At 50.7% G+C, this 27,060-nt stretch overlaps 1 protein-coding gene and 1 long non-coding RNA gene across 3 annotated transcripts; one reads left to right on the top strand and one right to left on the bottom strand.

Moving 5' to 3' along the window:
• On the bottom strand, nucleotides 1–22,847 carry BAG3 (BAG cochaperone 3). Of its 2 annotated transcripts, none has more exons than XM_038578963.1 (4): nucleotides 22,275–22,847; nucleotides 6,516–6,845; nucleotides 4,660–5,064; nucleotides 1–1,380 (listed from the first exon to the last, which is right to left on the bottom strand). In XM_038578963.1, exons 1-4 carry the CDS (start codon nucleotides 22,458–22,460, stop codon nucleotides 562–564), a joined length of 1,740 nt encoding a protein of 579 aa, XP_038434891.1. In that variant the 5' UTR covers nucleotides 22,461–22,847; the 3' UTR covers nucleotides 1–561. The 2 variants fall into 2 exon arrangements, with proteins under 2 accessions (XP_038434891.1, XP_038434892.1); XM_038578964.1 differs by having other exon boundaries at nucleotides 1–1,377.
• Nucleotides 2,117–6,035, top strand: LOC119877700. Its single transcript, XR_005380708.1, has 6 exons — nucleotides 2,117–2,235; nucleotides 3,093–3,399; nucleotides 3,856–4,409; nucleotides 4,543–5,143; nucleotides 5,560–5,653; nucleotides 5,765–6,035. It is a non-coding gene; the product is annotated as an uncharacterized LOC119877700 (long non-coding RNA).
• Nucleotides 22,848–27,060: the final 4,213 nt, after the last annotated feature.

Raw genomic sequence — 27,060 nt, 5'->3', positions numbered from 1 at the left:
TTTTGAGTTATATTATTACTTTATTTTCTTTTTTCTCTTAACGTAACATTAAAGTCATCCAACATACAGATATTCCTAGGGCTCCTTGCACATTTTATTCTATCTAAAGTTAGCTATTTTAGCTATGAGATGAAGAAAATCATCCCATTCAAAGGGCAACATTTCTGAAAAATGGATTCCATATTTGTGCGATGGGAAATTAACACCACATCTACCAGCCAGAAACCTCCTTCGGGCCAGAGCTACACGAAGACAGCTTACAACCATGGCTAACATGTGGTGCCCGTGCACAGAAAGGGCCCCAACAACAAGCAATGGGGTTAGCTTCTGAAACAAGCAACTGCTTTATTTATACAGAATAAGAATACAGAAGAAAAGCATCATTTTCCTTTTAGCCCTTTAATTAGTGTGTTTGGCCTCCACCCAAGTTACTGTGTACCAAGCGCCTACGAAGAGTAAAAACAAACTGATTTAAAGTCCCTGAAATGCATGCAACTTAAAATTCCCTAAAGCACACCAGCAGTTCCCAGTGCCCGGGTCTGCTGTGTTGAGCGGAGAAGACTATGGTGCGGCTGGGTTTCCAGCTGTGTCCGTCGTGCTGCCGGGGTTTGCAGTTGCTGCTTCTTTGGCTTCTGGCTGCTGGGTTTCAGTTTTGGGATCTTCTTCATTTCCAGCACTTTTCTTATTCTTGTCTGTTGCCATGGAACCCATCTCCATGATCTCTTGCAGTGGCTGGTCGGTTTCAAGGGAGCGAGGCTGGAGTTCATAAACCTGGACTTGACCCGGGACGTCTATCGCTTTCTGTTCAAGTTTTTCCAGGATGGTCTGAACCTTCCTGACACCATCTCTCCTGGCCTGACGAACATCAGCTCGTCCTTCGGGGTCTACCGAATCCAGGGCCAGCAGCTCTTTGGTCAAATACTCTTCTATCATCAGGTACTTTTTGTCGGTCTTCTTGCCTTCAAAGTTGTCCACAGCCTGCTCCAGCCCTTGCACATTCTGCAGGATGGCTTCCACTTTCAACACACCTGGGTGTTTTGGGGGTGCCTCAGCTTCTCCTGGTTTGGGAGGTGCGGCTTCTGCAGGGGCAGGGCCAGGGGCTGCCCCCTCTTCAGCAGCCACGTTCTTGGGGGACGAGGGGACAGCAGGAGGGGTGAAGCTGGGAGGACAAGGAGCTGGAGCAGCAGCCGGAACCTTTACTTCCACCCTCTCAGATGGGGGTGGGGGCTTCTGGGAAACAGGCTGGGAATCTGCCTCCTTGCGGATCACCTGAATCGGGATGTGTCCAGGAAGGAGATCTGGTCCAACTGGGCCTGGCTTGCTTTCGGGTTTGTTTTCAGGTTGGGGAACAGGTGAAGATTCTCGATGAGTCATGGGCTGCTGAGGAGAAGCAAGGACACAAAGATATTTTTAATGACTGGCTGAGAGTCACAGGCAGTTGTTGGTAGCTAGTACTGAGGGTACAGAAAACTGGGGAATGGCTTTAACGGTGCAAAAGGGATTTTCAAAGTCAACCACGCACTGTTACAAAATTAAAACATTCTGATCATGTGTGTGACCAAACCATTTCCATTCATCACCTTGGACTGTGCGTCTGTCACCACTCACTGAACTTTTCTGTGGATAGTATTCTTAGGGCAACAAAAAGAAAATCGATATAGTTTTCAAAAATGAAAATACCAAACACCTCACTGACTGCTGAGCTAGTTTAGCTCAAAGCAGAGTCCTGCGTGACTCAGAATCTTGGTGATGCAGCCATGGAGGTATACCTGCCACATGTCCCCTTCCTCACACTGTGTGGACAGTCTCTCTTCAGGGTGTGGTGGTCCCTCTCCTGTTTCAGACAAGTTGTGATCTTTTTTTTTTTTTTTTTTTTTAAATCCATGACAGCCTAGTGGTTTCTGCCCAGACTGATGTATTTTTCTGAGAATAAGCAAGATGCCCAAAATAGTTAACTGTGAGAATTTCGCTGGGCACATCTGTGCCAGAGCCAACTCTTAGCTGTGCGTCTCCACACTGACTTCTGGCCATATAGGCAGACATGCTTTTTAATGTAACTGCAAGTGAAAATTTTTAGAATGAGCTATGTTTAAAACAAGTATCTTGCCTCTTCTAGCATTTCAGTGGATACCTCACCCCCTTTTTTATTACTGAAGTAGAGTTGACACACAATGCTGTTTCAGCAGCACAACACAGTGACTCGACGGTTCTATACATTACACAGTGCTCACCATGGTAAGTACAGTCGCCATCTGTTATCACAACATTATTGACTATACTCTCTCCACTGTACTTTTCATGCCCATGATTTTGTAACTGGAGTTTGTACCTCCCAATTCCCTTCACCTATTTTGCCCATCCCCCCACACATTTCCCTGCTGCCAACCTTCAGTTTGTTCTCTGTATTTATGAGTCTACTTGCTTTCTTGTTTGCTCTTTTGTTTTGTTTTTTTGATCCCACCTATGAGTGCAATCATATGGTATTTATCTTTCTTGGACTTATTTCATTTAACCTAATACCCTCTAAGTCTATCTATGTTGTTGTAAAATGGCAAGATTTCATTCTTTTTCATGGCTGAGTAATATTCCATTGTATATGTACACCGTATCTGCTTTATCCATTCATTTATCGATGGATACTTGGGCAGCTTCCATATCTTGGCTATTGTGAATAATGTTGCAATACACAGAGGGATGAGTATAGCTTTTCTAATTAGTGTTTTAGCCAAACTTCTTAAATCTCACACATCCTAATTTCACCAACTGGGAAGTAATAGACTACATGATTTCTGAAGTACTCTCAATTTAAAATACTAAATTTCTACCACTATAATATTCAGTTAGGTCCAATCTTTGCAAACCTTCAAAAAGAAATCTCTGAACAAGCACTAAAAGGGAGGGCACTACAAACAAGATTAAGGAAGAAATAGGATTAAACAGTTTCACCGATTATGGGAAATATATAGGAAAGACACAGGGAGAAGCATTTCTAGCTCTGCGAATGGGCACTGCTTTCCCGAGATTCCCTGAGCCCAAGTTGGGATCTAGTGGCTACTTAGCCATCTGAGCGCCAGCAACCCCTTCTCTACCAGGTATCTTGCCAGCGCGGATGCCCTCAACCACTTGGCAACCAGGCACACATCCCTCTCTGGGTTTTAAAACAATCTCCGAGTAAGAAAAATGACTTTGGAAACTCTTAAGGGCTCCACGGCTTGTATACTCTTTGAAAAAGTCAAGGTCACAAAAGCAACGGAAGTCCGAAGAACTGTTCCAGAATGAAGGAGACTGAAGAGAAAGGACATCTAAATGCAGTGCTCATGATCCTAGATTAGATCCTGGAACAGGGAAAACCGCTATCAAGGAGATTTGAAAGTGGACTGTGTATTAGATGACGATGTGGTAAGGACGTTAAGTTTCCTGATTCTGATAATTGAACTGTGGTTATGGATGAGGTCCTTCTTAGGAAAATATTTCCTGAATTATTTATGGGTAGAGGGGCACCGTATCTATAATTATATCTCCAACAAAGAAACCACATGGATAATACATATAGAAACAAGAAATGGCAAAGCAAATACAGCAGAATGTTAACGGTGAATGTGGATGAAGGGGGTATTGGGTTTCTTTGTAGGATTCTTGTAATTCCTCTGTAAGGTTGAAATTATTTCCAAATAAAGAAGCTAAAAAAAGAACCACAGGAGGGTGCTGTCACTATTTATAGTAAGACATCCTGCATTTGCCTACAAGGGGCTTTCCTTCTAAAAACTATGACAGAGAACCAATTTGGCTGCTCAAGTTGGGGGGCCCGGGGTTGTTCAAGGCTTTGCTAAGCTACATGACCTCCTCCTCTTCCAGGATGTGCCCTACGAGTTGCCCCTGAAGGATGAACAGGTCTGTGCCTGCAACTTCCCCACGCCGGAAGGTTTCCCGGTCAGCTGGCAGGCCGGTCCTTTACTGGCAACATTGTCCTTTACCACCAAGGAGAGAGGGAGAAGGCTTGCCCCTGTCATCAAGCTCAGAGCCGAGCTCAGCAAGTAAGATGTTGAACACTTTCGGAATGCACAGCGTAACACATGCCAAGCCCTAAAGGACTGTGAAGGGATGCTGTGAGAAAGAGGAGTAAGCTTCATGGAAGAGGCAAGACTGGCTGGTCCCTTGGAGGATGGGGAGAACCTGGAGTGTGCTGGCATTTCTGGGAGCTGGTTCAGCAAGAGCAAATGCACAGACGAAGAACAGAAAGGGCCTGAGGAGTGGAGAAGGGGCATCCGTGAGGAAGGAGAGTTGGAGATGAGGCTGTGGCTGCAGTGTGCAAGGGGTCTGAAGAGCCCTGACAAAGTGTGGTGGGCGCTAAGATAGCCGGGCCCCATGTGTGTGACACCCCACATGCTGCCCAGCTGTCTCTCGCTGAGGTGAGGGAGGTTCTGTCTAAAGGCAGCTGCAATGACAAATGAGCAAAAGCTGCAGAAAGTACTGAGCGTTCCCAGTACCAGTCCTGCGTTTCTGCTGATAACCAGCCAATTCCAGAATCTCGCTTTCCCCCAGTAACACGCATGGGAGCTAGTGAAGGCCCACGGAGGAACCAGGGCACCCGCACGGAGCTCCTCAGCCCCGGCAGAGAAGCTGATGGAGTGGGTCGGCCTGTGAACACCAACTGCGTACCTGAGGCTTGTCGACCACAGTGTGCACACGGTGGGGTGAAGGGGAGTGCACTGGTGTGCTGCTTCTGGCCGGAGAGGCCTCCCGGCTGGATGCACTCCGGACAGGTGAGCGGAATGGGGACGCTGCCGGCATGGGCCGGGGCTCCCAGTCGTCCCCCGGGGCCCTGTGGTACATCGGCTGGTAGGTCTGGTATTCACCCTGTTGAGCCGGGTAGTGGGTCTTCTGGGCTTGGTGGAAGGAAGGCTGGGCTGCTGGCCGGGCGACATTCTGCTCGTGTATCACGGGGATGGGGATGTAGCCCCGGGGGAGCTGGTGACTGCCCAGGCTGCTCCTGCTGGAGGAGGAGGGCAGGCTGGCTGTGGAGGACGACGACGAGCAGTCCGAAGCAGCTGGAGACTGGGATCGCTGCAAGACACAAAGAGTAGAGGAACGAGTGACCCTCTGCCCTGGTGCTCCAACCTTGCCTCCTTATGTGCCTGCTCAGGTAACACGTTTAATACAGCCTTCCGCTTATAAACCTTTCCATCTCCAAAATGTACTGCAAGGACCTGAGACTCCGGAGCCAAGTGGCCAGCATTCTAACTCTTACCAACTCAACTGCCTTTTTAAAAAATTAATTATTTATTTGAGAGAGCACTTGCTTGCACACAGGGCCAGGGCAGGGGTGGGGTGCAGCAGAGGGAGAGAGAGAAGCAGACTCCCTGCTGAGCAGGGAGCCTGATGTGGGGCTCGATCTCAGGACCCTGGGATCATGACCTGAGCCGAAGGCAGATGCTTAACTGGCTGAGCCACCCAGGCGCCCCTTCATAGCCTTTTGAGCATCTAAAGCATAGAAAAGATGCCCCTGCCACCCCGAGCTGACTAGAAGATTCAGTAAAATAATCCGTGGATGTGCTTCAGCTTCAGGGCCACACACTGATGTCTCTGGATGTGGGAAGCAGCACATGTCACGTGCCCGGAAGCTGGCCAGCCCCTAGACCACCTAGAAAACCAAGTGCGTGTTTCCCCAGCTGGCTTCAAAGAGCCCTGTTAGCTCCAATTTGATTAAGATTTATCTGATTATTGTGTCACTTTGGATTTTCACAACAAAATATTACAAATACAGGTACTCCTTCAAGAAAGGAAAAGAACAGAGCCGAAGAAGGCGGTGCTAACTCTGGCCACAGACACAGAGCGAGAATCTGTGTTCACGAGCAGCGCCAGCGGACATCAGCAGACAATCTGCAGGCAGGGAAACCGGAAGGGCTTACTGCTCAGGAATCCTTCTGGGGTCCACTGGCTCTCAAATCCCAGCTAAGAACTGGATTAAGAACTCTTTAGATATTAGTGCACTGAAGCACTGGCTTCAGGCTTAAAAATAAAACCCTACCGTCAAGCAGCTGACTTCCTGACTCTTTAATTTTGGGTTTCTTTTTAAACCATGGGATACTGTGCGGGCAGGTATGTGCCTCATTTTCCTATCAAACCAGCTCCATGCAGTTAATACTTACCTATAAGTACGGAACTGAAGGACATAACCCATCACTATCCCTGTGTTTCTGACACAGAAAGCCCAGGAGGAGTAAGGAGCCCCAGACAGGAGCCAGAAGGCCAGGCTACCAGCCCCCGAAAGGCCACACCTTAAAGGCCACCTTTAAGCATTTGGACCAAGCGGTTTACCCTTCTGAACCCCAATTTCTCAACCACAAAAGTAAGCCATGACCCTCCCTGTGGGCTCCCACACCTGTGGAATGCTGGGGGACACTGTGGGGATGCCATGCTGTCTCTGCAGGGTGGCCTCCACTCCGCAGGCCAGGCCCAGGTGCCCCACATGCTAGCATGTGCCTGGCCCAGGGTCTGGGGCCTGCCCTCCTTACCTCAGGTCTGTGGGAGCCTGGGGGCTGGGCCGCTGCAGCTGCTGCCACCGCCTGTCCACACTGTTTATCTGGCTGGGTTCCCTCTGCCACACCCCGCAGAGGGGACTGGGACCTCTGAGGAGCCTCTGTGGCCGCCTCGGTTCGGAAGCGCTGTGTCCCCGGCTGGGGACAGACAAAGGGAGGACGCGGTTGTCGGCTCTCGACGCCTTCGTGGAGGACAGGAATGGCAATGTAGCCCGGCCGGAGGTGGGGGTACACGGCGTGGCCTTCGCGGGGGGGCAGCACCCTGGAGCCCTCCTGGGAAGGGCCATTTGCAGAGGACGGTGCTTCCTACAACACAAACAGGAGAAACGGTCTGCTTAGGAACTGGGGAGAAAAGACCCCATAGAGGCAAAAACGTGGTGCGAAGTACCATGTTCCGGAGTGAGTCTCCCCCCCCCCGCCCCCCCGGCACCACTGGGTATCAGCCAAGACGACAGCACAGAGAGCGAGGCTGCTCACAGACACCCTCTCCCCCTGCCAGATATCCCCTCCCCTACAAGGCTGCTGTATGGATTTGGGGCATCAAGAGAAAGCAGGTGAGCCACAGAGAAAGCCAATGAGCAGGAAAAGGTCCCAATTTCCCAAACTGGTCAGACAGGCTTCTTTTATGGTGACAAGCAGCAGCTGTATGTAGGAGAGCCACTGACCGTCCCCCAAGTCACAGACTCAGATCAGAAGGTGCAAGGATGAGTCAAGTCCAACTCACTAAATTACAGCCAGCCTCCCTGCTTCCTCAAAGGTCCTAGCGTTTCCTAACAACACGGGACCCAGCCTGGACATCGTTGCACGGCGGTGGCCGTGGGGCAAGGCTGCCTACCTAGGGACATTTTGGGGACAAGCTGCAAGAAAGGGAGATAAGAAGGCACACGCGGGCAGCCCAGTAGAACAAATTACGGAGGGTGGATTATGCTGGTCTGACGATGCCGACAAAGCCTGTTCTGGTGAGGAGTGGCTGGGGTCCCTCTCGTGTCCTCTCATGAAGTTGTCCCTTCAGCCGCCTGGCTATTTTGGGACCCTTGAGACGGCCAAGTTCCAGATGTACCGCAGAGAAAGATCTTGTTTCAGACAACAAGGCCGGTCAGTCACTCACGGGGCAATGTCATTTCTCATCACAGGCTGAGCAACCACGGTCAGGGACCCCCCCACCGCAAAGGCTGCCAGCCTTGACTATCTCCTGAGCCCCGCTTTACAGAGGAGGAAGCCACTCACACACCTCTGGGGACGTCAACTATGACGATGGAGAATGTGATCCTGCCTGAAGGCGGCATCTCTCCACTCCGGGAGCTCGCGGGGTCTAAGGCTCACTTGCCGCAAAACCAGTCACGAGGAAGGGGAGCTGATTTGCGTCTCGGAGTGACCGGTCGTTGGAACCGTGCCTGGTTTCTGTGTCTGTGTGCAGCAGTCGGTGGTGGTGGACCCTGGCACTTCGCTCTTTCAGACCCCAGTCAAGTGCTTCCCTCCTGCTGAGCCCTGCCCCGGGCCTCCGGCACACAGGAGAGGCAAGGGTGTCGCTGTGTCCTTGGGGACACCAGCAGACAGGCACTCTCAGATTAGAATGCCCACGTGCTCGGGGTGGCGGCATTATTTTAGCCTGCTTAGCTCTCAGGTCACCCAGGAGCAGGCAGTGGGGCCAGGCCTCACATTCAGAAGCCAACTGCTGCCGTGCAACGGGCACCAGAAGGGAGGCAGCAAGAGGCGCCGAGGAAACTCCGTGCCCCCTCCGCACCCGCCACGCGGGCCTGTCGTCCCGTCGCTGGGGCCCCCCTTCCGGCCCGAAGCAGGGGCCCGGACGAGCGCTGTGCGTCCTCCCTGCTGGCTGCCTCGGGGCCCGCCGCCCCCTCCCAGCCACAGCTGTCAGCACAGTCCTGGGCAGGGCGGCTAGGAGGCCCCGCCCACTCACCACCCCCTGGTGACCACCTTGCTCCTCAGGTGCTGGGCACCACGGGCTCATGTGGTACCACCTCGGGCTCCCGCGACAGGGTGACCAGCATCAAACAGGCAGCAAGCAAAAGCCCCCGAAAGCACGGGCTTCGCTCGCCGCGCGGGGGCTGTCCTGGGCAGGATGCCAGTTCACTGCGACCTCCGTTAGTATCGGTTCTGGGATCTGGGATCATCCTCTTAACCTGTGAGCTTCCATTCCCTTATCCAGAAAAGGGAGCCGGCCACACCCATCTCGCAGGTCTGTGGAGGTTTTCTGAGAGCACCTGCGGGAAGGACGCCCGGAAGGCAGCCACGCGTGTCGGTTCTCTCCCCAAAAAGGCACGAAGCATGCTGCGCAGACCCCAAAGTGTTGGAAGAAAGCGGGTAGACGATTCAGAGTAGTGGCTGCCCCGGAGGTAATGGGAGTCACTGGGAGGGCCTTGAACCTTCTGAGGATGGAAATGTTCTTTTTCAGCCTGGTGGCAAACAGGTGCAAACCTACCTACAAACCTATCAAAGTATACACTTCCCTGGATCGCCCCCCCACCCCATGGCCCATCCCCACCGCATTCCACCCACACTATCCGCTTTTAGCAGGCGAGGGCTGCCAACCCCACCACCCTCGCAGAGTCGGCTGTTAGATGTGCCTCCAACTCAGCCCCTTCCAGGGCCTGGAAACCTTAGATGGACCTGGCGGCTGAGGCTGGGCTCCTCCTGGGGGAAGCCCCTGGATCCAGAAGGCGAGGCAGCAGCTGCCTGCCAAGAGTTGCGCATTTTATGCATCTCACTGAATATATTTTGTACAAATAAAAGAGAAAGGATGCCGGGAAGGAAGGTGGGAGGAAGGGAGAGCAGTTGGGCCTGCCTCCTGGAACCAATACTACACCTGGGCCTGGGTTTGGTCATCGGTGGAGAAAAGCTGTGGTCACTGGCGGACAGGGGTGTGTGTGGTCTGAGCATCAGAGGGAAAGGGGCAGCACACAAAGGTGGTGCTGAGCGGAAGAAGGTAAGGCAGGGGGCACGGGCCTGACAGACACATCCCGAGAGCAGCTGACAAGAGATGCCTCAGCAACACAGTTGGAACCGAAAGGAGAAACCAGGCCTCGTCAGGAAATGAGGGGAGGAGTCAGGCAGTCAGGAAAGGAGGTGAGGGCAAAGCAGGGCTGAGGGCATGGAAAGGGAGAGTGACCGAGGGAGGCCAGCAGGAGGAGAAAGGATGGGAAGGCCTCCAAGGCGGCAGGATGGCAGGACCAAGGGGGAAGGGCCACTACCAAGACTCCAGCCCTGAGCCTGGGGTCCACTGGAAGATGGTGCCGCCAGCTGGCATGGTTAGGGGAGGTCTGGACACCCCAAGGTTCTGCACTCGGGGTTCCAGGTGAGGCCACCCCTTTATGCCATGTAATAAACAACCACACGTCTCTTTGTGAGTCTCCTATCAAAAAGAATGCTCCCATTCCAGTCTGATCGCGGTTTTGTTTAGAAAAACACTGCTTGAGGTAAGTAGAAAAACCACCCCAGCTTTACAGAAGGATAAACACTTTTACACGAACGAATAATTTAAACCAGAAATGAAGCTCCCGCCTAGACTAAGATCTAAAAAAGCACCATGTGAGGGATCCCTGGGTGGCGCAGCGGTTTAGCGCCTGCCTTTGGCCCAGGGCGCGATCCTGGAGACCCGGGATCGAATCCCACGTCAGGCTCCCGGTGCATGGAGCCTGCTTCTCCCTCTGCCTGTGTCTCTGCCTCTCTCTCTCTCTCTCTCTGTGACTATCATAAATAAATAAAAATTTAAAAAAATAAAAAAAAAAATAAAAAAAAATAAAAAAGCACCATGTGAGAGTTAAATTGCCCTTCCTGTCTTCTATGGTGGTTTTCATTACAATCTAATAAAAAATTTTTTTTAAATGAAACAAGTGGGGCTTCTGGGTGCCTCAGTTGGTGAAGCGTCTTGATCTCAGGGTCGTGAGTTCAAGCCCCACACTGAGCTCCAAGCTGGGCGTGGAGCCTACTTGAAGATTAAATGAAAAAAGTCAAAGAGACAAACGTCTAATAGTCATGATTCTTGTAGAATATGAGAACATGGCTCCTCAGTCCCCTAAAAAGTTCCAGCACATCCAGAGAAAGCCTACTGGCCAGGCCAGCATCCTCCATCTGGAACTCATTACTTGCCCCCTTCTGACCTCAGTGGGGACCAGGGGCCACCCCCTGGGGGTTACACTTCTGGCAGGAAGGGGCGAGCTGTGATCACCTGACCAGGCAGGCCACTGCAGATCCTCCTCACCACTGCCTGCCCTGCAGCTTCTTAAGGAGTAATGGTAGCACTCCAGGAACTATTTTCCAGGGCAGCACAGCTCACCATCTCTATCTTTGGGCAAAGACGTCAGGAATCCCTATATACAAGATCCGATTAGGAATTAAGACTTTCACTGCTTATCTCACTACATTCACTTAATATGAACTGGTTCATTCTCCCTTGCTTTGCACTGCAGTAAAATCTTGAGGTCCATCTTAGGGCATCTATGAGATGGTCAGGATAAAAAGCAGGAAAAATTACCCCAGATAAGCCAAAATTTGCCCTATTAAGTGCAAGGTATTATTATTATTAGAGAAGCTTGAGGTCAGATTCTAAGCCCTTGGACTTATGCAAGTCTTGTTTGCTTAAGATCGTGTCTTAAGAGCACCAGAGCTTTGCTGCTGGTTTTTAATAAAAATGTGGACATTAAGGGGGCAGCTAAGAGATGTGGAAATAGACTGTACTTGGTCCTAATCCTGGATCTGTCCCTACATATACGTGTTATATAAGCAGCTCACATCTCCTCTCTGGACTTTACTTTCCTCAGTCGCAAAATGAAGGCAAAGCCCAGAGATTCTGTGGAGCAGCAGTTCTCAGATTCTAGGGGGCAACAGGAGTACCCTAAAAATGCATAAAATGCATACCCTAAGGCTAACCCCAAGAAAGTCTGATTCAGTAAGTATGTGATGAAGCCTAAGGAGGACTGCAGTGAGAAACACTCATCTACGTGAAGTTCCTTCCCACTCTGGCGTTCTTCATGGCTCTTATTCCAATATCCCCTCTAGCTCTAAACATCTACAGAAAGCTCAAAAACAAGGAAAAGTTGACATCATATAAATTTAAAGATGACCATTCTTAAATGTGTTCAGTTAAACCATAATGGAAGCCACTGGGATTCAAGGTGTCCCAATGTTTCAGGCCCCAAATGAAGAGGCGGCCACTGATCCCCCGGAAGGACTTCTTGTGCCTTAAGATTTTGTCATTGTTATTAAAGACTTATTTATTTCAGTGAGAGAGAGAGAGAGCAAAGAACGGAGGGGCAGACAAAGAGGGAGAGAGAAACTCAAGCAGATTCCCCGCTGAGCACAGAGCCTGACATGGGGCTCAATCTCACAATCCTGAGCCAAAACCAAGAGTCAGTTGCTTAACCGACTGTGCCACCCAGGGCCCCAGGACTTCCTGTGCCTTAAAACAGGTCAAAACCAGCAGCTCTTGGGTACCAACCCGCCATATGCCAACCACTGCACTGGGATGTTGCACCTTCATGGCCTTAGAGGCTTTGGGGACAGAGGGGGTACAGGGTTTGCCTTGACGTCTCCATAATCAGTTCCCTGTACAGAGTGGCCTCTGAACCCTGAAAACAGCCCTCCTGTAAACCCCCAACCTCAACTCCATGGCACAGCTCTCTCAAAAGTGTTCTCAGCACCTACAAGTCACAGCTCCCATCAATGTGGTCCGAATGAAGGGTAAGAGTAACAAGGTTAACTTTTAGGGCTGCCCCGTAACACTTTGTTTGCCTCCATAGCCCTGGAGTCTCAAGTAGGACACAGATCCAGTAACTGGGTTTTGAGGCCAGAAGAACCTTCATAGCATTCAGGTGTTGACTTTTATTAATGACACTTCAAAACTTCTAAAACAAAGAAAAAATGATGGAGGAAAACAGAAATCCTGAGCTCCCCATATATCTAGGACCTGGATCAAAATGAAGTAGCTTGACTCACTCCTATCAGGCAGGGAACAAAAGAAAAACTTCCTTCTAAAGCACAAAGAGTTGAGCTTCAACATCCTTCCAAAATGTTCTGTTTAGACCAGAACATGGTCCATCCTTCCAAAATGTATGTTTAGACCATTTAAATGGATGGAAGGTCCATCCTTCCAAAATGTTATGTTTAGACCATTTAAATGAATTAATAAGTATTATTGCCAATTTGCTATGTCCCACAGCCAAATTCAAAATTCCTCCAGTTTCCACTGGATTGTCATAAAGGGTCTCTCCCTCCGCCCAAGTCTGGGCACATATTGGATGCCAGGTAAATTCTGAATAGCAAGCAACATCTACCTCCACAGAAGTCTTTGTACATTGCTCCCGGTAAGACAAGAGTCTGTGCTGACCACAAATTCTGGACACAGCCCAGTGATAGGCGACTAGAGGCTTTATCCGATTGCTTGTTATCAAAGCACACATATTTTATCCTGGGATCACTGAGACAGGTGTCCCAATGTGTCCCTACTGGAGAGAACTTTCTATAGGATGAAACTTAACACCTCTTCTCTGTGCAACTGTGAGCAAACGAGCAGGAATGATTGGGCATGAGCCCTGGACTTCAAGCTGTCATCCTGAGCTCCAGTGCTACCCTGCTGCTCACCAACTCGGCCCTCAGACAGGACTCCCAACTACCAAGACTCAGTTTCTCCAGCTGTAAAAATCCCCACACCTCCCAGGGATTTCTCCAAAATTTAAGTGAAATAAGGCACAAGAACGTCTTTGTAAACTGAGCCCTACACAATCATGTTCCTTCATTCCACAAATCGTTATTGACAGACCCAGCTTTGCAAAGCAACAGTTGGTTGAGCCTACAGTGTACAATGCCTAAAACCTCCGTGGTCTCCCGGTTGGTAATAACCCGGTTAGGTTAGGAGCCCCTTTACCGGAGTCTTTTTTTTTTTTTTTTAAGATTATTTATTTATTCATTCATGAGAGACAGAATGAGGCATGAGAGAAAGACAGGCAGAAACATAGGCAGAGGGAAAAGCAGGCTCCCTGTTGGGAGCCTGATGCGGGACTCAATCCAAGGACCCAGGATCATGGCCTGAGGCAAAGGCAGACGCTCAACCACTGAGCCACCCAGATGCCCTACTTGAAAGTCTTAAGGCCACTAATTAGCAAGGGTGCCATTTTCTCTACCAGGAACTATACCTAATACTTTACAATCTGGAAGCAAACACAGCCCAACGTTTCAGGGGCAGAGCCCTCAACTCCCCTCCCCTCTAAGAAGTCCCCACCCCAGCCACTCTGAAGGGACCTGCCCTGAAGACAAATCCACACCCACCTTGCACTATGGATCCTTGCACTCCTGCCCCTGAAACCTCAGGAAAACTCTGGGCCAGGCTGGGGTAGGAGGATCTGTTGGGGAGCAGAACCCCTCCTGGTGTCTCACCAATAGTCTCAGTAGGTCCCCCAGCAAGGTGTTCGAGCACCTTCCAGGCCAGGCACCTCAGACCACAGCTGGCATTTCAGCATCAGCCCCCAGCCCAGCCCCCCATTTCCCCCACCCCCGAAGTCCTCCTCAAGGATTCCATGTGGCAGGTGTGGCCCAAGATCATTTCAGGCAGTTTCCAGGTGGAAAACCCCGCTCACCTAATGCCCAGCTCCTGAACTCACGGCTTCAGAGAATTGAAAAACCTAGCTAGTTCCTCTTCAGAAAAAAGTAGGGACACTTGCTCTAGTGATCTGAAGTCACGAAATCACAGATGGAAAAATACCTGAAATTTCCGTATCTGGAAGCAAACTGTCTCAAGTTACATAAAGAGACTCCCTCATGGTTCATTTCCATGGGTTTCTCAACAACTGGTCCATACAAAGATGGAACACTGACCCATCACTTGCTGCTGCTAGACACCAACTATACAAGTTGTTTGTTGGTATCGGGGTTCAGGACTTCACTAGATATGCATTTTGTACAAAACAATCACCACCCCCTTGCAATCTGCAATTCGCCAACTGCAGCTAGGGCAAGCACCCCTTTAACCAAGGGAAGTGCCTGGAGGGGAATTCCTGGGGACTCTCCTCCCCACCCTAAGCAGCTGCTCCAACAATCACACTCCCTCAAAGGGGTGGCGGCAATTAGCAAACCCCCTTCTCCTTCCACCTGCAGTGACATTTCCACCCCTTAGAGCTAGGTCCAGAACAGCTGTGTAAGTGGCCAGCCCCTAGTTAACGTGACTCAGTTTCCCACAACACTGACTTGGCACCTAGCTCCTGCCTGGCAACTGTCCTGGGGTCTGTACAGAGATGTGGAGGGAGACACTCCCCTAAAGGAGTCAAGATTGAAGGCAAACACGCCACCCGATGCAGTAGAGTCCAGGGAACACAATGCCTCCTGGCCTATCTTGGCTGAGGGATCAGGGATGAAATCAGGGAGGAAGCTGTTTGGGGCTGTGGGCTGTAGGTCTGATTGAAGCCCCAGAAGGCCCAATGGCCTTCATCTGACCCCTCTGCTGTGTCCCTGAGTGATGCTGAGGGCATCTAGACACTAGTGGAAAGACAGCCAGCTAAGGTAGCACAGGGGCATAAGAGGCCTGGCTTCTGGGAAAAAAAAGATCTGAGGCCTGCCTGGAGCCAACAGACCCATGTCCAGCCAGATCTGTCTGCCTTTGTGATGTACCCCCTCCTTCTTCATGGAAGCTGTGATGGTTTCCAGGGACCATACACGTATCCAGTCAGGCCCGGACTCATCACTGTCCATGCACTAGACCCTGATCCTCGCAATCCTGCTGGACAGGTACAGTTGTGTTCCCATTTTACGGAAGGGGAGACTGAGGTTCAGAGAGAACGAGTGATTTATCTGAGATCACTCAGGTGATCTCAGGTTTGTCGGACATTGAGGCCAGGGGTGTGTTAACCCTTTCGCTATTCCTGCCACACCTGTACACTCTGTAATAATAACTGTTTGTGGCTAATGTCTTCAAACGCTTCATCTTCCCAGGGTAAAACACAGCAGGGGAGAAGGCATTTCGTTTTGCCCAGTCGAGCTGGGCTGAGGCTCAAGACCTGGAACATTCAGTTCAAGTGTGCTCTGGGCCAGGGAGCCAGTGCTTGGTGCTGAGTCATTGCCTGGCTGAGGCAGGGCAGGCGACAGTGCCGACAGTGTCGACAGTGCCGTGCTCCGCTCAATTCTGACTCACCACAGCCCCATGTGCCCAGCATGGGGCCTCTGGAAGGAGAAAACCCAGCTCTGTCTGGGCAGGAGAGCTGGTCCCCCAGCCCACCCCTCCCCACCCCCCGGTCTGTAGGATAAATGTGGAAGATTCAAAGTGATGTGGCTGCCTTGTGTTCTGCACACACATCTTTCCCAGCTTCCCGCTGTTTGGATTTAACTATTCACTCATCCATCCAGTGTCCAAGAGGAATCTTTAAAATAACTGGGGGGGGAGGGGGGAATATCTACAATTTACCTTAATGAACACTGAGGATGTTATTTCGGAATAGGAAATGGTTGTTCTCCAACAGGATGCTAGGGCATTTTCAGCGGCGAGTCTCCCCCCAGTCACCAGGGCCACTGCTCTGCGCTGGGAGCTCTTGGGCAGCCACTCTGTACTGTTTATGGGCTCTTGACGTAGGCAGTGAGCAATCTGTAATTCTGGGCTTTCCGCACTGACAGTGAATAAGAAGCTTCACTGTGTACTGTCTGGTCTTACTGCCAGCCACATAGGGAAAAGAGAGAGACTCCTTTGACAGCGCTGAGGCTGCTCTTGGAGCAGCTGGGCAGTGGCTGCTGTGAGCTCCCAGCCTCTCCAGCACGTCTGCCCGGAGAGGCTGTGTTTCCGGTGGGACAAAAAAACGACCTTCTCCAGACTCATAAGGATGAACTTAGGGAATCAATACTGAAGTGCTTTGCGGAGAAAAGGCCATTTAGAAATGCAGTAAAAAGGAACCTTTGCGGGGATGTCTGGGTGGCTCAGTGGTTGAGTGTCTGCCTTTGGCTCAGGGTGTGATCCCAGGGTCCTGGGATCGAGTCCCGCATCGGGCTCCCCACAGGGAGTCTGCTTCTCCCCGCTTATGTCTCTGCCTCTCTCTGTGTCTCTCTCATGAATAAAGTAAAACCTTTAAAAAGGGGGGGGGGACCTTACCCCGGGGGGACATTTGGGGTGCCCAGGACAATACTTCAGCACACAGGAACCAACAGAAGACTTCCAGCAACTTCCACTAACCCCAGGATCGGGCCTGCACTTCGGTAAGGACAGCTTTTCTTTTACCAGCCCGTCCAGTCCAGAGCCCGGCCCAGGTTTTACCCTCCTCCACACACAGTCATTTCCTTAGACCTAGACCCTGCCAGCCTCCGAGCAGCAGAAAGATGACAGGCGCAGGCTGCCCCCAGGACTCTCAGCCCACAGGGACATGACCCCAGGGCAAAGCAGGGAAGTGCCGCCTTTTGGAAGAAAGATTCCAATCAAAGGACAGGGAGTCCTGAGCAGGGATAGCCGGCTTCCAACCAGAGAGATGTGTGTGTCAGAAATGCTGCTCAGAGAGTGGCATGCAAGGAGACAGACCTGTCCTCCATATGGCATCGGACGCCAGGACTTGCAGAGAGCAGGCTTTCAGTAAATTTCAGGTGGAATGAATGAATGAAGACTTGGGCCCGTCTCCTAAACTGAGACCCAGGCTCTGGGAACAAGTGGGCTCTCATCACCCCGGGCCGTGCCTGGGAGCTCTGAGCATAAAGGAGTTCTGAGAAGCTGCCAGGCTCAAGGTGTCACGGCTGTCTGTCACCGCTCCAGACCCCACCACCACCCCCCGCCCGCAGGTGAGGGGAAAACCTCTGGCCACAACAGTCTTTCCGTGGTGTCACAGCTGACAGGCCTCAGATGCATCTAATAGTTTCCATCTTAGAGAGCTGTTCTGAGGATTTAAAGAAATAAGGTTTGTAAAAGCACCCAACCAGCATTTGGCATATATATATATATATATATATATATGCATATATGTATCCATATGTACAAACAAAAAAATCTGAGGTTCATTCTATCCTAAAGAAATTCTCTTTCATGAAGCTTTTTGCGAGCTGCCAGGCTTCCAAGGCCCCCAAAGAAATCTTCACGGAAATATGTGAAGACTTCATAACACCAGATACTTCACACAGTTGCACAGTGCCAAGTGCGCAGTGGGGATCAATGCCCACGTGTGCAAAGGGCAGGATTTAGGGTTAAGCTTCGAAAGTCCAGCTGTGAGTCTGAGATAGGATACAGAAGAGGAGCCTGAGTGAAGACTCGATTAACCAGCAATGGGGAGCTGGGAAGGGCTTGAGAACCCCATGATTAGGTGGACAGAGGTTTCTTCAGTGTTCATCAACACTAATGGGTCCTCAGAGGTTCCTAATAAGCAAGGCCTTTGCCTTCTCCCAGTTTTCCTGCCTAAGATGTCTTAAATATTTAAGAGCAACATTAAAGCAGCAAAAATGCGAAGGAGGAAGAATAGGTTTGGGTTACACATGACGTCCTACCTTTGATGATAAACATCAGGCCATTTAAAAATGTCAATAGGAAGTAGTAAACATGTAGAGTGCCTTATATAAGACAACTGTGTGTCATTCCAGAAATGGGGACAGGAGGACAGTGCTAATCAAGCCTCACGGATGGCATGAAGCTTTCTGACTCACAACCAGCCCCAAGAGCATCAAACAGCTAAGCCTTCCTCGGCCCTGGCTAATGTCAAATGCCGCCACAGTTCCTGTGTACCGACTTTACCCTCATAAAGGGCAAATCTACTCTACAGAACAGGGGACGAATTATGTTCAGTTCTTGCATAAGCCAAACATAGCCTATTCTTCGGAGGGTAAAATGAAAGTCTTGGATGAGCCAGACATCTAAGGCATCTGGCCATGTTCTTCAGCCTCCCCCCCCCAACAAATCCCTGTTCATCAGTTGCAAAGGAATCTGCTACCCCATCATGCAACTTGCTAGAAATACAAAGGAGAGAACGGCTCCTCATTTCCTGATTGTGCTCTGATTCTGCTAAGAGGCCCAAGAGCTTGCAAATCGATCTGCAGAGAGCAAAATGATCTCATCTTTAAGAAAATTCAGGAGGCTCTGTTAGACCTGAAGCAGAAAATAAATGAGTCTCTCTACTTCAATCCTAACTCAAAACATTTCCAATTTCCTCTGAAAGGGTGTTTCTACATCTCTCTCCCAGGGCCTGAGTGCAATCAGTCAGATTATTCTGGTGAGCTTCTCCTGGGAGGGCAACACGCAAGAAGGGAATGCTCTGGCTCACTTCTGCTGGGGTATAGGAGGGTCTTGGCACTGCCCTGAGTCTGATTCGGGGCACTGCCACCCCCATATTCACACTCGCAGGAGCCAGGAACCAGGGGAGTCTCACCAAGAAGGAAAATGGGGCCTCTGCAAAGGCTCTGCAGGTTAGATGCTAAGCAGGCACAGCTTGAGGGATTCCAGGGCCTACTTGCAGGAAGGCAGGCACTAAATTGCAGCTCCCCTCCCCCTACAAAATGGGATCACCAGCCACCAGTGGCCCCCAAATGCCAGTCTGATTCCCAAATCAGAATCATCAGGGAAACTTTTCTGAGGTACAGGTTCTTCGCCCCTACCCTGAGCAATGTGGATTCAATGTGGGGGGTGGGGGTAGGCAGGGGAAGTGACGCAGCTGCTAATCTGTGTTCTTAAAAGGCTTCCCAGCAGACTGCTGGCCTTGGGAATCTGTGCTACCAGGTAACCTCCAAGATCTGCAAAGCCCTGCTCCAGAGAGGAGGGTCTGCCTCTGGTCCCAGGAAGCTTTGTGAGAGAGCAACACAGCACCACACTCCAAGGCATCTGGCCTTTGTTTAGGCAGAGGAGAACCAGGAGGAGTGGCTGCACATCTTCAGAGTCCCAAGTGAGCGCCAACGTCTCTGCCAGGGAAGGGGCCTGGACCAGAATGAACTTGCCAGGAGATTAGTGGCAAGCCCACGTGCGCAGAAAATCGACATCCAGGAAGACTGCAGGTGGGGAGGTCCAGTTGCTCAGAGCGGAGCTGGATAAAGCCCAAAGTCTTAGCCTGTAGCCGCCCTACCTTTTCTACGAAGGGCAAGATGCTTGCTGTCACTTGCCCCCTCTGTCAAACTAGGGCCAGAGAGTCACTTTACATCAAGGCAGTGTGGGAGGATAAACTCTAAAACAACAACCGTACAAGACTGAATGGAACACAAAGCTCGGGGCGCCTGGGTGGTTCAGCAGGGGAGAGTCTGCCTTGGCTCAGGTCGTGATCCCAGGGTCCTGGGATGGAGTCCTACATCAGGCTCCCTGGAAGGAGCCTGCTTCTCCCTCTGCCTGTGTCTCTGCCTCTCTCTGGGTCTCTCACCAACAAAATAAAAAAAATTAAAAAAAAAAGAAAGGAAGGAAGGAAGGAAGACAAAATTCTAGTCACTTCCTTCCCATGAGAGCCATTCCTTTACCAACAAGGTTAGACTATAAAACACCCAAGAAGCAGTCCTTCCCCCAAAAAGGGCCTGCTCTGTTCTTCACGCATTAACAAATAGCTCTTGATTGATCGAATCTCCTCTAGAAGACAAGGATGTTCAGAGGGTCCACTTAGCTCAGCTCCTCCAAAACTGCCCTTTGTTTCATTCCAGGGCCCTTTTTCATTACACAGTAGGAAGCCAATTTCTAATATAAAACAATACTGAAGGATTTTCCTTCCTATTTGGTCTGGAGGAAGGTTGTAATTCACACAAGTGAAACTGAATCAGTCACCCAGAGGTTCTGCATGTATCAGAGCACAGGTATGAAAGCAATGAAGCCCAAAGAGCCAATGAACTGGACGTGTGTTCTCTCCTTGAGTTTTGCGCCCTGCTGATAAACCTCAAGTAGTTAAACTGGTAGAGAACTCATTTCTTGAGTTGCCACATCCAGTCATCACCATCTAAGTAATCACAGCACAGACAGCAACCAACCAGTTCTTGGTGGCTGGGAGGGCACATCCCAGCCTGCACACTTCGCAGTTTCACAAAAATTCAAGACGCCTCTACCTTCTTCTGAGTAGATACCCCGCCTCTTATCAGGACCTTCTGGTGCAGTTCTTTTTGCTAGAGTACCGGCTGAGTGACCTCTGGAAACACACTTAACTGTCTGTCTCGGTTTCTTTCTCGGTAAAAGAAAGAGGTTGAGATAAAAGATCTTCATGGGCCTTTCAACTTCAAAATTTCTAACTTGATTTTCAAGTCCACTTTTCTGGTGTCAGATTTCTGATTTAGTGGCTGTTTTCTCTATTTGTCGAGAATCATAGTAACTCAACCTGGTTTTTTCTGACCCTTTAAAAAGGTTTATGAAACCACAGCCTAACCAATCCACTGGATGGGTACACAAAGATCTCAACTTGCTGGGTGAGTCTTATTCTAAAAACAAAGTGTTGGCAATCTGGGTTTAGGCTGCGCTTACAGTGGCTATGTTCAAACTTGACCTTCACTCACAACAAAGGGTGCTGGCAGATTCTGACTGTCCCTGTCTCCATAGGAAGGAGACCTCAAAATGATAGTTTTACACCACACGTAAGATTTACATCCATGCAGACTGCAGTATTTCACCCAATAATGGGCTGAGCAGATACACAAAAAAAAGTATATATAATTATGCCCATCCTGGCTACTTACATACTCTTGGACTAATTTTCAGATAAAAACATACAATTAATTTCTCATAAATGTAAGTTGCCGAATGTTCAACAAACATCTTACTGTTGGGCACCAAACTTTCATCAATATTTTTAACTTAAAAATGCATAGAAATAAAATGGAAGATACAAGCATCTCTTGTAAAATGATGATTTATAAACCACCTCTAATTTTGTGAATTTTTAAATCTTCGAAACAAATGACTAACTCTTCATGGCTTTTTAAAACTTCTGCCCAGATAGCATAACATTACCCTTCCCTTAAGCGTCTATTTGCCTCGCCTTTTATTCCGAAAAAGTTCAAATTCATAGAAAATTAGAAGAGCAGCACAGTTGGTTGTAACCTTTTAAGTTAACAGACGGATTCCAAATTCCTATTTCCAAATTTTCATGCTCTTAAGGGTTCAGCACATAACTTTGCAAATCCGTAAGTGAGGCACACGTCTGCTGCATTCACAGAATTACTTCTGAATTAGTTATTTGTGTATCAGCCACAAATCTTACGTATTTTAATACCATAACAAGGAAGGGAATGTATGCCACTAGGAAAAAAAACAAAAACAAAAACAAACAAAAAAACATTCTGTCTCCTGCCAGTGGGAGGCAACGTCCTAAGGCAATGGTCAACCACTCAACCACGAGACAGTCTCCCATCTTTTAGTTTAGAAACTGCCTGGGAGAAGAACATCTTGTTTTCAACAAATCGGAGCAGAATTTATTCTCATTGAAAAGCGTTTCAAAGAGTAATAGAATTTTAACTGCAGATGCAAAAAAAGGGAGGGGGGGGGATGTAGTCACATCGGCTCCCTGAGTCACTCTGTGCCCGAGACGACTGAAGTCAAGATGCCCCTCGACCGAGTAGAGGGGCTTCAGGAGGCAGAGCTCCTGCGAGGCCCCCACCCCCGCCCCGGCGGAACCGGGGCCTCAGTCCCCGCGGCCGGGCCTCCGGAGCTCAGCGGGCCGCCCTCGGCCCCTCGGAGCCCCCGGGAAGCGGAGGCGGCCCTGGGAGGAGCTCGGCCGCGTCCCCCCCGCCGGGGCTCGCCGGGGCTCGCCGGGGCTCGCCGGGGCGCAGCAGGCCGGCAGGTGCGCCCGGGCCCGCACCCCGCCGTCGGGGGCCGCCGCTCACCTTGGGGCCCTCGGGGGGCACGCGCGGGTCGTTCCACGTCGTGGTGCGGCTGTTGTGGTCCACGAAGAAGGGCCAGCCGGTCTGCGGGTCGATCTTGATCTCCCAGCCGGGCGGCAGCGGGTCGCGGTCGCCGGCGCCGTTGCCGGACGCCATCTGCACCACGGGCGAGTGGGCGGCAGCGCTCATGCCGGGCCGGGGCCGGGCCGGGGTCGGGTCCGGGTCGCGGGGGCCGGGGCCGGGTCGCGGGGTCCGGGTCGCGGGGGCCGGGTCGCGGGGGCCGGGTCGCGGGGGGCCGGGCCTCTAGACGCCGAGGCGCTCGCCGGCCGCTGCGGGGTCGAGAGCGGTGCGCGCCGCCGACGTGTCCGGGAAGCCGGCGCCGGGCACCTTTATGAATTAAAGGAGGGGGTGACGTGGCCCGAGAGGGGTGGAAGTGTCTGGAAATAGCCTCCTCGCTGCCAACCGGGAAGGAGATAAAGGGAGGTAGCAACTGGCCGGCTAGAAACTTCTGGTCCCATCCAGAGAAGTTGGCGGCGAGCGGGTTGGATGCGGAGCTCCGCCCTGAGTCATCGGCTATAATCGGGGCGGGGCGGGGCGGGGCGGGGCGGGCCGGGGCGGGGCCTCGGGGGGCGCCCTGCCCCTCCTCCCTCCTCCTCCTCCCCCTCCCCTCCCTCCTCCTCCTCCCCCTCCCCTCCCTCTTCTCCCCTCCCTCTTCTCCCCTCCCTCCTCCTCCTCCCCCTCCCCTCCCTCTTCCCCCCTCCCTCCTCCCCCCTCCCCTCCCACCTCCCCCCTCCCCTCCCTCTTTTCCCCCTCCCTCTCCTCCCCCTCCCCCTCCCCGCCCTCTCCTCCCCCTCCCCGCCCTCCTCCTCCTCCCCCTCCCTTCCCTCTTCTCCCCTCCCTCCTCCTCTTCCCTCCCCTCTCTCTTCTCCCCTCCCTCCTCCTCTTCCCCTCCCCTCCCTCTTCTCCCCTCCCTCTTCTCCCCTCTCTCTTCTCCCCTCCCTCCTCCTCTTCCCCTCCCCTCCCTCTTCTCCCCTCCCTCTCCTCCCCCTCCCCCTCCCCGCCCTCCTCCCCGCCCTCCTCTCCCCTCCCCCCTCCCGCGCGGGGCCGCGACTGGCCGGCGGGCCTGGCCGCCTGCGGGGCGTCGTCGGTGTGCGCGGGGCGGGTTTCGGTTTTCAGACTCCCTCCCTCGGCTTGGAGCGCAGTGGGTGTTCCCTGGCCTGGGACTCGGGCGCGGGGTGCCTGCTGCCGCTCCTTCCTATAAAAACGAAGTCATCGCGAGCCTTTAAAGTCGTTGCTTTTCACCTAAAGCCTCGCCACTCCCCCCCTTTGCTCCCTTATGAACAAGATCCTCGGGGACACTGGCGTCCCTCAAGTATGTTTTAATCACTTTTCCCCCCCCCAAAGGCCTAAGGAGCTCCCGGAATGTTGATGTGACACCATAACAAAGCCAGGGAGAAAATGCAAGTGCAAATAGAAACTCACCTGCCTTCTTTTCGGAGCCTAAAAAAAGATTGCGTCAGCCCTGGTTTTATGACCCTCAACCTCGCATCTCAGATATACAAACTATCTCATTGCACTGGACAACTTTAAAGACAAATCACCTTTTTTGGGGGTTTGGATCTTTTTTAGGGTACAGGTTCGTTCTTGCTATCTTAAATCTTGACCTTCACTTGGAAGGTAGGGACCAAAGCCAGTCGTGAAAAATTGTTGTTTGGTTGATTCAAGGGGTGGTTGTACTTGTAACCTAAACCAAGCAATTCCGTGAAAGAGCCTGTGGCCCCCGAGGGAGAATTTGTGGGGAGGTTCCATTTCAGATTCTTAGGCAGGCAGATTCATTCCCTTCCCCAGAAATATTTTGAGAAGTTGTGCTTTCATTAAAAAGAAAACCACAGGCCCAAAATGGTGTTACTTGGGTCAGGCCAAGTCACCAGACCAGAGTTTATTTATTTTTATTTTTTTAAAGATTTTATTTATTCATTCATGAGAGACACAGAAAGAGGCAAATCATAGGCAGAGAGAGAAGCAGGTTCCCTGTGGGGAGCCTGATGCAGGACTCCATCCCAGGACCCCAGGATGATGACCTGAGCCAAAGGCAGACAGACGCTCAACCACTGATCCACCCAGGTGACCCCAAACCAGGGTTTAATACCTAACCTAATTTCAGTTTCCCCCAGAGGTATGTCCAAACCTGTCAGTCAGGAATTTTCTGATAAGCGCAAAGAGGTAATCTGTCACCTCGGACTTTTCTAAAATTCCCCAGAGGAAGGTGAAGTTATCTGCAGAATAAGACCCCCTGCCCTTCCTCCTAAGGCAAGATGATCTTCTCTGAAACAATCCTTTTTTTTTTCTTTTTCTTTTCTTCTTTTTTTTTTTTGCATTCCAGTCCCATCTTCCTTCTTATAAAAACCTTCCATTTTATAGAACTCCTCAGAGCTTCTATTTGCTAGATGCGATGTTGCCTGATTCATGAATCTTTTAATAAAGCCAATTAGATCTTCAATTTATTTGGCTGAGTTTTGTTTTTTGGCACTTTGGGCTAATATTGGGCCTAGCTTTTCAACTCAGATTTAGAGATTATCCCGGAACTTCTCTTCTGTGTCAAATTATTCCTTTTGGAACAAAGGCCAGAACACCTTCTGGATCATTCATTTCCAGTGGATTGTTTCCCACTCGCCTGGGTCTGCTTGTCAGCCTTGAAATCCAAAAACTCAGTTTTGTAAAGGACGCACAGGTGATTAAGCCCCAGGGATTGACTTAGGTCACCAAACGTGCTGGAGACTAATACATAAACCCAAAAGCCAGTGCATCAATCTACCATAAAAAATACTACTATTGAAGGAGCTGGACCTGCAAGTTCACTGGCTAGTGTTTACTTTATTCTTCTATCTGAAGCTCTTAGCACAGGGCTGGGCTCAGAATTCATATTCAATAATTATTGATGTTTATTAAAGATTGAATCCAAAGTGAATTTGTATCTCTTGCCTTTGCTCAGTTTGCTTTCCACTATAGCTACAGTTTAAATACTGAGAGCATTCTTTACTTTTTTTTTCTTTCTTTTTTTTTTTTTTTTGCTAGGCAGAAGCAGAGAAGAAAGTTTTCTCTGGAATTAATTTAGCTGTTTCTGAGACTTATACTCCATCAGGGGCTTCCAATTGGTTTGTCTAAAATGGGGCTATACGTCTTAGAGAGTTGGCTGAAAGCAGCTTCTTTGAGCCATCCAAATAACAAGGATCTTGTCCGTCTGTGGTGGCTTTTTTCTCCCCTCTGGGTCTTAAGACATTAGTTCCCCAGGTGCTATGGACTGAATGTCTGTGTCCTCCCAAATTCATATGTTGAAACCTATTCCCCCATGTGATACTGTTTGGATGTGCACCTTTGGGAAATGATGAGGTCATGAGGTGGAGCCCTCAGGGATGGAGTTAGTACCCCTTATGAAAGGGACCCCAGAGAGCTCCCTGCCTCTTCTTTCAGCACAAGAGGACCCAGTGAGAAGGTGGCTGTCTGTGAACCAGGAAGCAGGCTCTGACCAGATACCAGCTCTGCTGGTGCCTTGATCTTGGATTTCCCAGCCTCCAGAACTATGAGGAATACATTTCTGTTGTTTAGAGGCCAGCCACTCTCTGGTGTTCTATTACAGCAGCCCGAATGGATTAAGACACCAGGCCTCCTGGAGTTTGCCCAGATCAGAAGCTTAAGCATGATCCATCTCACTTACCGCACAGTCATCACAAGCCTATGGATCCCACCTCCTCAACATTCCTTGACCCTGTTATTTTTATTTGAGTACCACCAGCATGGCCCGGGTCACCCTCATCCTTCATCTAGACCCAGGCAGTGGCCTCTCATTTTGTCCATGTCCAATCCCTTCCCCACATGGCAGCCCGAGTGACCTTATTGAAGCATGAATGGACCATGTACTTTCTCTGATTAGAATGGTCTCATGGCTCCCGTTGCCCTCTCTATATTCAAGCCCACACTCCTTGGCCTGGTGTAGACAAAACCCTCTCTTCCCTCACCTTGGTGCACACTCTGTGCTGGCCCTTCTGGGTTACCCCTGCACATGCTTCTTTTGTCTGCACACACTGTTTGTTCTACCTCCTTCCCCACCTCCAGCACCTGCAACTCCCTTTGCCTGGCTGACTCCTCTTCATCTCCAGGTATCACCTTTGGCAACAATCTCCTTCACCCTCCCAGCCTGGCTCATGTGTCCCTTCTACATGCTCTTATGCAAATCCCGTGCCACCCTATCAAGAGCACTGCACTGCAGTTGCTTGTTTGATGGTCTGGTTTGCTTATGGATTGAGTTTCTCGAAGACAGGCACTGAATCTTGACAGCCACTGTGTCCCAGCCCCTGGCTCAGGGCCTGACAAATAACCGTTACAAAACAACAGTAAGTGCAATGGCTGTCATCAACTAAGTATTTATTGCAGGCCAGGTATTGTCTTATGAGCTTTATGTAGATGCTCTCATCTTTGTTGGGGAGGCTGTGACCCCCTTTCAGGAATGAAGAACTATCCCCCCAGATGCTGGGAGCACCACAGGAAGATCAGTCTCATTTGTCCTTTGGGGACTGGTTTAGCTGAAGAAAACTGCCTTGCCCGAGATCACCCTGCAGGGGAAACCCTGCATCCAGAGGCTGATCTACTGAGGGGCACAAGGGCCCTGCCTTTTGGTCCAACTCAGGGTAGGGCAAACAACCTATCCCGTCTGCAGAGAGTTCCCTGGGGTGGCTGCTGCTTTCCTTGGGACTGCACCAGAGCTCAGATGTTCCCTCTACCCACTCCTGCT

This window comes from Canis lupus, chromosome 28 (assembly GCF_011100685.1).
Source record: "Canis lupus familiaris isolate Mischka breed German Shepherd chromosome 28, alternate assembly UU_Cfam_GSD_1.0, whole genome shotgun sequence".
Taxonomy (NCBI): Eukaryota; Metazoa; Chordata; class Mammalia; order Carnivora; family Canidae; genus Canis; species Canis lupus.
The sequence above is the reverse complement of the archived record's forward strand: the minus strand, read 5'-3'. Positions and strand labels throughout refer to the sequence as shown.

Bases quoted from the DNA above. Each gene is read 5' to 3' on its own strand.
- BAG3 (XM_038578963.1), bottom strand. From the start codon at position 22,460: ATGAGCGCTGCCGCCCACTCGCCCGTGGTGCAGATGGCGTCCGGCAAC. The intron at 6,846-22,274 runs GTGAGCGGCGGC...TTTGTGTTGTAG, and splicing joins TGCCCCCCGAGGGCCCCAAG to GAAGCACCGTCCTCTGCAAA. The intron at 1,381-4,659 runs GTACGCAGTTGG...GCTTCTCCTCAG, and splicing joins CTGTGGTCGACAAGCCTCAG to CAGCCCATGACTCATCGAGA.